Source organism: Henckelia pumila, chromosome 3, assembly GCF_033568475.1.
Source record: "Henckelia pumila isolate YLH828 chromosome 3, ASM3356847v2, whole genome shotgun sequence".
Classification (NCBI taxonomy): Eukaryota; Viridiplantae; Streptophyta; class Magnoliopsida; order Lamiales; family Gesneriaceae; genus Henckelia; species Henckelia pumila.
The window spans coordinates 13,462,039-13,473,000 of record NC_133122.1 but is presented as its reverse complement, the minus strand read 5'-3'; the positions used below and the strand labels follow the sequence as shown (position 1 = coordinate 13,473,000).

Genomic DNA, 10,962 nt, shown 5'->3' with positions numbered 1-10,962 from the left:
GAGTTGAGCAAATTTATTTTGGACATTGCAATTTTTTTCCAATCGGGGGAGCTTTCCGCCTTTCCCTCTCCTCTCTAAATATAAATTTAATTCTTGTAAATAGAAATTTTGACAAATAATGTATCTTTCAGGATTGAATGAATGCCAAGATTGCGGTGTTAAAAGAAAATGGCCCAATTCTATTGATAAAATGAAAATGGCCCAATTGATTGAGGCCCATGGTTGAATATTGCTCTGTCCAAAATATATCAGTTCTCCCCAAATCAATCGTGGCCCGAAAATTGCAGAATGGCCGCCTCCGCCCCAATGGTGGTGGTGCTAATGCTCTTGCTGAGTTCGGCGTCTCCGATTTCACTCGCTTATCGACCGGGAGACATCGTTCCGATGAGTCGCAAGTGGCAATACCACTCTGTATGTCTTTCTCTTCTTTCGTGGAGGTTGTTAATTTATCTATCAACGGATTGTCACGTTCATTTTCCATGGTTTTTGGATTCAAAAACTTGCAGGAGAGAACGATTTGGCATGATATGATCGGCAGGCATTGCCCGATCTTCGCTGTTAATCGTGAGGTCATTTAATTTTCAGTTATTCTACCTAATTTGACTCGGTTTCGATTCTTTTTATATTGTTTATGAAATCAGAGCTCATTTCGGTGCACAGGCGTTGGTTCCGCTACCTAAACCCACTGGATACACTGGAGCTGATCCGTACAAAATGTGTGCCATGAAATTCTTTCATGTGGTTTTATTATTTTGCTCATATTGTTCCATCGGGTGTTTTTCTTTTTCTGAAACAGACTGAGATTTGTGTTGATTTAGGCGTCTATCAATCCCCAATTAGCTAAAGCTTTAACTTTTTTTGCTTACAATTAATTAGCTGAACCTTAATTATATATCCTTGTGGCATATGTGAGGACATGTTTGGTTGTTTTAAAATGATTCTGAGGAGGATGTGTTACTTCAGCCTACCCAAATTTTCAATGACATATCACCTTGATATCTACTGTACATGTGAGGTGGTGAAAGAAACTCAGTCTATGGGAAACTTTGAGATATTGTTGTGAAATGGTGATATTTTATTGATTTTGAACTTTGACGTTAAGTTTATTTATATTGTCAATTGAGCTGTTATGTTTGTGTATTCACTTATTTGTCAGGTTATGATATTTGTTTGAATGACATGCAGATCATTTCAAGTTGGAAGAGAGAAATTTCATATTCCATGGCTTTTTGTTATTAATCGCAAGAGCTCGGAGGTCCCAATGATTGAGATGCATCTGGTAAAGCATGTGTTCAAATAAATATTTGTTCATATGGCATGAAACTAATCATCATATGCATACCATATGGAGCTTGCGAGTTTATTGTCATTTAACTGTTTCTTTTTAAAGTTGGAGCATCTGAAAATTTCATAAAAAATTACAATAATTGTAAGTATTAATTGAGATGAACTGATGAAGTATTAAAACATAAAAAAAATTATCTCTACTCTTAAGTTAAGAGACTTGTGGTAGAACCCACACACAGCTGAAAGAACCACATTAAAAGGATTAGAAAATTAGCTTCACCATTGAGCTAGCAGACTGATGGAAGAACCAATAGATAAATGTCAAATGGAGCAGTCAACTTAAAATGCTTGACTGATAGAGTTTAAATTCTAGTGGTAGGCTTAAACACAGACAAAAAGGATAACATTTAAATGGTGTTGCAACAAACTACATGAAATATATGATATCTCAACTATGGATTAGTAGAGACTAGAGAACCAATTAAGGTTCTTTGATTTCTTGAACCTACTTCGGCAGAGGCAAAATCTACTTTAAGCTTGTAAAAATAACAAAATTTTCTTTCACATGATGGTCCCTTTTTGTAGGGCACAAAAATTTTAAAAGTTAGTAACAATTAAGCACAAATTATTACATCAGGAGAACTTAATGCATAGTAACCTCAATGAGATTACTCCCATTATTTACCCAAATAATTCCATATTCAAAGGCATTTAGAGCCCATTGTTGCCTACCGGACATTAACTGTTACGATATCCCACATTGAAATATTAAACTAATAAAGAGTTAGTTATAAACTCATGAGGCAACCCCACCCAATAGGCAAGCCTTTTGGGATGGACACCTCATGGGTTTATAACCTAACATTTGGTGCTCTCGTTGAGAGTCGGCGTAGCGGAAGGGGCGACCTAGGAAAGGGCTACCACCAAGAAGAAAGGTGAGTGAAAGCCGTCTAGAGTGGGCCACCGTGCGGAAGGGGCGACCTAGAAAAGGGCTACCACATAAAAGAAAGGTGAGTGAAAGCCGTCTAGAGTGGGCCGCCGCGGACGTCGGCTTTTCAAGGGGTCGGCAATGTTACGATATCCCACATTGAAATATTTAACTAATAAAGAGTTAGTTATAAACTCATGAGGCAACCCCACCCAATAGGCAAGCCTTTTGGGATGGACACCTCATGGGTTTATAACCTAACATTAACTGACACTTCTCCACTGTCATAAACGTCACAAACATTGGAGATGAAGCGTCAACTCTATGAATATTGACCAAATTCAATTACAAAATTGAATGGTTCAAATCAGATCCTAGATTTATTTCTCAATTCAATTACAACCCCACCCAATTCTTATGGAACTCAAGCTACTATTTTCATTCACACAAGCCCAGTATTCTAAATGGGGTTCAAGGCGGCCACCTAGGCGGTAGGCGGCCCTCGACCGCCACGCCTTGGCATGAGGCGGCCTTTTCAGGCGGCCCAAGCTGTCCGACGGGCGAGGCGGCGGTGGCGGGCGCTCGGGCGGGTGAGGCGGCCAAGGCGGTCAACACATTTTTAAATTCAGTCAAAGGCCAAGAGTCAACTAATTTTAAAATTCTAGTCAAAAGTCAATAAATTTTAAAAACCTAGTCAAAGTCTACCCATTTTAAAAACCTAGTTATTGACTTATTTCAAAAACACTAGCCACTTTCTTTTTGTTTTTCATTTTTGCTCCCTACCCTCCACCACACACCTCTAGCTGCCTGCCGCCTGCCGCCGCCCGCCGCCGCTGCCAGCCGCCACCAGCAAGCATTTTAGGTTAGTTTTTGCATATTTCACCTACTTTTATGTATTATTTTTTATTACATTGCATGACTATATATGATTACTCATAAAAAATGCTTAAAAAAAATTCAACCGCCTAGGCACGAGGCGGTAGGCGGTCACGGACCGCCCCGCCACCGCCTCCCGCCATTTACAACACTGCACAAGCCTAATTTTCAATAACTTTATGTGCTTTAAATTTATTCATGAGTTTATCAGGTTGGTTTGAATGTGATTGAAAGTTGTATTCATGTTTTCCAGAGGTATTCCGGGGGAGATTTGCATGGTGTCACTGCTAAAGTCATTGATATGCCTAGCCACTGTATGTGCTACTTAACTGGCTTAGTTTCATCCCTTGTCTATTAACCTTTGGTAGTTTCTACAATAATGGTGACTAGTACCAATTTAAAGATGAAAACAATAAAGAAGTAATGATATTAAATATCTGGATTTAACATCGGCAAAATGTTTATTATTTTCTGTTGAATATGCTTGTTAGGTCTAGACTCTAGACTCTAAAGGGCTGTTTGTGACCATCGTAGTTTCTGTCAATGCCATAGAATCACTGTGTTTTATTTTTTCGAATAAATGTAATTTCAAGGATATTACAAGGCTTTTCATCTTTAAAATAATGTGAATGAAGGAAGATGGACTCTTTAACATCACCTCATCACGTGTTTGATTGAAATTGCTGTTCTAAACTTGTCCAATACTGATTAATTACCTTCTTGAAAAAGGTCCTCTTCTTAGGATGTAGGTTTATGGGTTTCAAGTCTCACATTTTTCAGGTCATATACCGTTGTCACATCGTATTGGGACCTCTTCTTTTCCCTTTACTTCTATGACTCATTAAAGCGTGCTGCAGTAGAGGGCTGTTTGTGACCATCGTAGTTTCTGTCAATGCCATAGAATCACTGTGTTTTATTTTTTCGAATAAATGTAATTTCAAGGATATTACAAGGCTTTTCATCTTTAAAATAATGTGAATGAAGGAAGATGGACTCTTTAATATCACCTCATAACGTGTTTGATTAAAGTTGCTGTTCTAAACTTGTCCAATACTGATTAATTGCCTTCTTGAAAAAGGTCCTCTTCTTAGGATGTAGGTTTATGGGTTTCAAGTCTCACATTTTTCAGGTCATATACCGTTGTCACATCGTATTGGGACCTCTTCTTTTCCCTTTACTTCTATGACTCATTAAAGCGTGCTGCAGTAATATTAGATGGTGATAGTGATGTCCTGTAATCATCATATGCTTATCAGAATAATTTTTGTTGCTTGGAGATAATGTGTTCAATTGGACATTGTTTATCCATAGTTTTCTTTGTATTGTATCATCTATGAGTTTCAATCAAATGGCTTGATTGCTGTAGAAAAAACTCACATATCCTAGCAATGAACAGATGTAGAACTTCATCTCGATATTCGTAAGCAATTTTGGGATCAGCAACAATGGCCAAAACACATTCTTGTGAGATACACATGGTAAGTTTCTGTTTGTCATTTGGCTGGTAATTAGGATAATGTTATTGGGCAAATCAAATATAGAATCTGTAAAAGTGATAACTCTTGAATCACGTTCCTCTACCTACAAGTTATCCTAATGAGTTAATGAGTTCGATTTAGTCACAGCCCTGGTTACCGAGACCTTAGTTGGTATTTATTGTGTGGTAGATATTCTTAATCTGATGATTGATTTTATTTGATGGAAAAAATTCATGCTCGTTCCAACTTTGACATCTGTGAGTTGGCTAATTTGTATGGTCACATCACTATAAATTTTGGCCTGTACTTTTTTCAACAAACAGAGTAGTGTTTTATAATAATGCGAGAAATTGTTTCTCGATAAGTTTCGAGAATTTATAGATTTATATTAAAGAGGGTAATTATTGTTTGCTGGAATCTGCTGTTCTCGTCTGCAAATGTTTTTTTTATTATTTATTATTATTATTATTATTATTATTATCTGATTACAGGGAAGAGCGGTCCGAAATAGATGTGGCTTCTGGATTCTATGTTCTGTTTGGATCAGGTACACCATTCACTTGAAATGGATGGGCTACGTGCTAGATTTACTAGTCTTAAAGGATGGTTTTGACTTTTGAGGTGCTATTTGAATAATTATTTCCTTGACGTGAATAGACCTCCATTCTCTATGGTCCTGCGCATGATACAGTTTTGTTACTAGTGTCTCTTTCCTCTCCACATTTACTGTAGCATTTCCTTGGTGCTTCTTTAGATACCATGGATGTTGAAAGTATGCTACTATCGTATCTCTAAAACTCTCTATTTCCTTGCAACCAGGGGTGATGCTCTCTTTTATTCTTGCAATCTATGTGTTACAATCTTCTCGGGATAAATTCGCCAGGTGAATATTACTATACTCATTCTATAATCTTCATCCATCAGTTACTATAAGATTAAAACAGGTTCGGGGATGCTTGAACTTGTGATGGGTTTTGGCCGCAACGCATTTTATTTACTGATTGCTAGAATGCTACTTATAGGTTTGTTAAGGAGACAGTAGCTGAGAGCAGCATGCCTGCCGGAGGTGTTGCTAAAGTTGAATGAGCGTTTTGATGACATGCTGACGACGTCCCTTTGCAAATCTGTAGCTAGTGAAGGGGATGAATAGTGAAGTGGGAAATGGTCGGGGAACCAGCTAAAAAAGACGACTTTGTAGTGCCAAATATCAGCATGTTTTCGTGGCATCTTTACATACTATCACCGTGTTTGTTGTGCTCTGTTGATTCCCAGAGCTTGTAGTTGATGAAAACGTCAATTTAAGCCATGCTCAGAATGAATGTATGATATTTTGACCCTGAATGATAGCAATCGACTCAACTCAGGCTCTTAGTTAAAGTATTCTCTGCTAAATTAGTGAAAAGATACCGTAAGAATATGCACATCTTTTTATGTTGATTCTAAATTGGAGCGTGGATTTATTTTGGGCCTTTGAGATTTTGGGACAATCCACATTATCATTTAATTTGATATTATCATAAACTCACGTCAATTCCCAATTTCCCTGTAGAGTGAATAAACTCTCTTATTGTTATGTGACTGTTTTAAAGTCGTAATAAGAAATCTAAAATGCACCAACGCTCTATTTTATTGCTAGATCAGCATACTTAAATTTAAATTAACATATTTTTTTAGAATTTAGAAAAAGGCTTGTCGGGTTTTCTGCGATCCTATTTCCTTTCTATCTATGATACCAGAAAAAGTTGCGCATACCATGCAATATCTAGGCCAATTCCAAATTGAATCATGCATTAGACAAATTCAAAAAAAAAAAAAAAAAAAAAGAGGGTCAACCGGAAAATTATTTTCCTTTATTCTCAAAATTATCAAACCGGAAATGGTGCATCTTATATATGCTTATGCCGGTTGGACGATGACTGCCTTTATATATGTTTCATTTTTTAAAGACACAAGATGATACCCCATGAATGGGCCCATCACATGTTTAGGCCCAATTGAAGTCCATAGCCAAGAAACAAGGCTCGGGTCCAGGTCTAAGTGTGAAGATTGGCCCATGGAGGTAGGTGGTTGAGGCGAGACATGTTGGAGTTGGAGCTGAGGATGAGCCTAAGAGTGGAGGAGTAGAGATGAGGTGAGAAGGTGATGAAGTGAGATATCGATGAACCTGTGATGAGGTGAGGTGTGGATGAGCCTAGGAGTTGAGGATGACGATGGCGGAGTAGAGTAGCTAGGGTAGAGCATACCCAAGGTGGGTGAGCTCTTAGCCTAAGATTCGTCTCAAGGGAAAGACCTCTTAACTTCAGCCTCGCCTCAAGGGCGGGTCCCGGATGAACAAGCGCGTGAGTCTCACTCACGTGGTCCCCTACGGAATGTGCATGGTCCCCTACCTTTTACTCTATAAATACCGGGTTTGCTCACTTTATTTGCAACTCATTACTGTCATTTTTTAGGGGCGCCCAAGCTCTCCTCTTCACTCATTTATTTTCGACTCTGACTTGAGCGTCGGAGGGGCTACGCCGGGACACCCTCCCGGCCCCCTCTAACACTCTTTACTTGGTTTCAGGTTCGCCTACGGACTTGGAGCTTTGGGCTTAGGTCGGACTCGGGTCATCAAATTTTAGTGAGTATCACTTGGCGCCGTCTGTGGGAAATTTGAGTTGAGACGTAGAGATGGTTGGAAGGAGAGGGAGTAGAAGAGCTCACACCACTTTATCTCGCCTAGGGCCGAGGAGGGGGGAGCATCCCCCTAGGAATACGGTGGGGAGTATGACCTTGAAAGAGTTGGGTCAGTTTATCACTAAGGTGGTGGAAACGGCCGTGAAGAAAAATCAAGAAGCCTCGCGAGACCTGGGTCAAGAGCAAGAGCAAGAGCAAGAGCAAGAGCAAGAGCAAGTACCAGGTAAGGATGAAATGGGTCAGCGGAGTCAGGTAGGAGAACCCTACCCCCTCCAGGCATGGATGATCAAGAGAAGGAGGAAATGTGGAAGGAGATAAGGATGTTGAGACAACAACTTGGAGGCAAAGGTTCAACTCTTAAGAAAGATAGTCTATTTTCCCTTGCGATTTTGGAGGAGGAACTTCCAGCTAGTTTCAAGAAGCCAAGCGTGGGAGAATATGATGGAAGTACGGACTCGGAGTAACATATGGGAAGATTCGAGAACGCCGCCTTATTGCATCAATACTCCGATGGTATAAAATGTCGAGTATTCTTGAGCACGTTAGTGAAGTCCGCCCAACAATGGTTCAATATGTTGAAGCCCAGTTCCATAAAGTCTTTCGAGGATTTCAGTGTGATTTTTATGCATCAGTTTGCTAGTAGCAAGAAGTACCAAAATACCTACTTGAGTTTGTTTGTGATGAAGCAACAAGACCAGGAAACTTTGAGGGAGTTTATCCAACGCTTTAATGATGCGGCTTTGGAAGTGCCGACTGCTACTCCTGATATACTGATAAGTGCCTTTACCCAAGGGTTGAAAGGAGGTGAATTCTTCAAATCTCTAGTTAAGAAGCCTCCATCAAGCTACGGCGATCTTTTGGCACGAGCGGAGAAGTACGTGAATTTAGAGGACGCTCAAAGACATGGGAGGTCTGAGCAAAGGCAAGTAGGTAGTAACGTGGAAGAGGCGGATAAAGGAGGTAGGATGCGAGGGGTGGGAGAGAGGGAAGATGACCGAGCTCGAGGTAAGAGACAATTCTCACCTTATGCTCCCTTGGCTCAAAACTGGGACAAGGTGATGGAGGTGGAGGAGAAAAGAAGGAATCAAGAAAGTTCGCAAAGGATTGACGAAGGCCCTAAGTTTCCTCCACCTATGAGGAGATCAAGAACTCCGTCAAGAGGGTGAGGAGTTGAAGTTCATATTTTCCTACTATGGATAAGGCCAAGTAGAGGAGTTAGAGGGTGAGGAGTTGAAGTTCATATTTTCCTACTATGGCTAAGGTCAAGTAGAGGAGTTAGAAGGTGAGGAGTTGAAATTCATTTTTCCTACTTTGGCTAAGGCCAAGTAGAGGAGTTAGAGGGTGGGAATTTGAAGCTCATATTTTCCTACTATGTCTAAGGCCAAGTAGAGAAGTTAGAAAGTGATGAGTTAAAGTTCATTTTTCCTACTTTGGCTAAGGCCAAGTAGAGGAGTTAGAGGGTGGGAATTTGAAGCTCATATTTTCTTACTATTGCTAAGGCCAAGTAGAGGAGTTAGAGAGTGAGGAGTTGAAGTTCATATTTTCCTACTATGGCTAAGACCAAGTAGAGGAGTTAGAGGGTGAGGAGTTGAAGTTCATATTTTCCTACTATGGCTAAGGCCAAGTAGAGGAGTTAGAGGGTGAGGAGTTGAAGTTCATATTTTCCTACTATGGCTAAGGTCAAGTAGAGGAGTTAGAGGGTGAGGAGTTGAAGTTCATATTTTCCTACTATGGCTAAGGTCAAGTAGAGGAGTTAGAAGGTGAGGAGTTGAAGTTCATTTTTGTAAGAGTGGGTGCCCAGTGAGCCAACTGTGTGGCTATGGGTTTTGTTGACTCTTTGTATAAACAATCTTTTGTTTAATATTATTTACACTTTTATGGCAATGACTTTATATTACTTCATATTGTTATATTGTGATATACTATTGTTGTTTTGATAAAGACCTTGAATATACTATAGTGTATGTAAGATGTGGTAGAACATGGAGATGTCTATCATGAAATACATCTTATAGTCACTGTATATTCTAAAACCGTTCCTAGTCGATTGAGCCGTCCGATAATAAGGATAAGGATCGCTCGAGTTTGAGACTAGCATTTGCGATGCGGAGTACCACGTTTCATTGGTAGGGAACATGGAGATGTTCGAAGCATGCAAATGGATATTCATAGGATGAATAGTCGAACTACCCTATCCGGACTTTCCAAGTGGTTATCACTTATCGAGTGGATAAAGTCCGCGGTTTTGGTTGTACACCATTAGTCCTTACGACTTGAAACATCATGGAGACTCTATATGCTAGTACTGTGCTTTGACTCGTTTACCGACTCTGAGGGGGTCATCAGGTGTCGAGATTGGGTACAGTTACGACACATATAGGAGTCAATGCATTGTTGTCAAGGATTCACCACATACTTGCGAGTGTGGATATCCTATGCGATCTGAGGAGATATTAGTGTGACAAATCTCTGGCCAGAGTACTTGATGTGATTTAAGAAATGGTTTCTTAGTAGCACATGCGATGTCACTAATTTGATCTTCAAGATGTATTGCATAGTTATCGAATCTTGAGCGACTCTCGATATACCAATGGTTGTTGATTCGATCGGGATATATGGATGAAGGGACCGTACTGTACGTTAACCAAAATCTACTGGTTCTTGTAGGCACTATCAGTGATACCTAGGGAATCATGGGGCGATGTTGCTAGGCGCTTTACCATGATTCGTTGGGCAAGTCGGAAAGTGTTGTTCCGAGTCACAAGGAGTTGTGAGCCCACGGCTAGCTGTATCCCTGAACCATTGAGGGTCACACAGTGTAATGGAGTTTTAATCCCCGTTGAGATAGTTAAATTTAAAGAGTTAAATTTAATGAACTAAGGAGTTGGACTTCTTAAATAAGAGTAAGGGAGTAGGATTTTCTAAAATGACATAGGGATGGACATTTTTGGAAACCACTGAATTCGGATTCAGGAAAATTTATTTTGACTTTAAAACGTGCAGAAATGGTTTCTGTGCACATTGGTGAAATCGTTTCATCAATCGGAGTCACGATGAATTTTATATTAATTTCTGAACGAGTGGGCTTTGCTTGTCGGGCCCCAGCTTATGACTAATGGGCCCTAAGGTGTTAGTGGCCTGCATTATAAATAAGTTATTTCAGTACAGAAATTACACGCAACAGGTCATAATTTTTGAGAGCAAAAATCGAAAAACCCTAGCTCTCTCAAATAATATTTCGGCCGCCCCCTTGCTCTGCCCGAGAAAATTCCGGTCTGTGATTTTGAATCGCAGTAAGGAATAACGAATCAAATTCGTGTATTCTCTTCGCAGAAAACTTCTGATAGATTTTCTAGTGCAATCTATCAGAGGGATTAAACCTCTGTTCGTGGACCTGATTGAAGGCGTTCATCGGTTCCAGGGAGAGACAACAAGAGCAGAATTGTTCTGTTGGTGTCCATTAATCTCGTTGCGAGATTTGAGGTAAAATTTATTTAATTGTTATTTAAATTTTACACACAATAATTCAATCGTTGTATGGTTGATACCCACACCATGGAATCGTTCCATGAGAAAATTTTTAAACTTCCGCTGCACCGGGTATCAATCGTAATTGGTCTGGGAACTCGCCAGTTTTCAAACAGTGGTATCAGAGCCAGGTTGCTCAGATCAATCGATTGAATTAATCAATTGTACAAAATTTTTGAGTCTCGGTTT

General features: G+C 39.8%; 1 protein-coding gene across 1 annotated transcript; it reads left to right on the top strand.

Moving 5' to 3' along the window:
* The first annotated feature begins 280 nt into the window (after window positions 1-280).
* On the top strand, window positions 281-6,057 carry LOC140887832 (uncharacterized). Its single transcript, XM_073295341.1, has 9 exons — window positions 281-411; window positions 507-569; window positions 661-716; window positions 1,186-1,279; window positions 3,345-3,405; window positions 4,488-4,569; window positions 5,061-5,116; window positions 5,389-5,452; window positions 5,592-6,057. Exons 1-9 carry the CDS (start codon window positions 289-291, stop codon window positions 5,653-5,655), a joined length of 663 nt encoding a protein of 220 aa, XP_073151442.1. The 5' UTR covers window positions 281-288; the 3' UTR covers window positions 5,656-6,057.
* The last annotated feature ends 4,905 nt before the right edge of the window (window positions 6,058-10,962 follow it).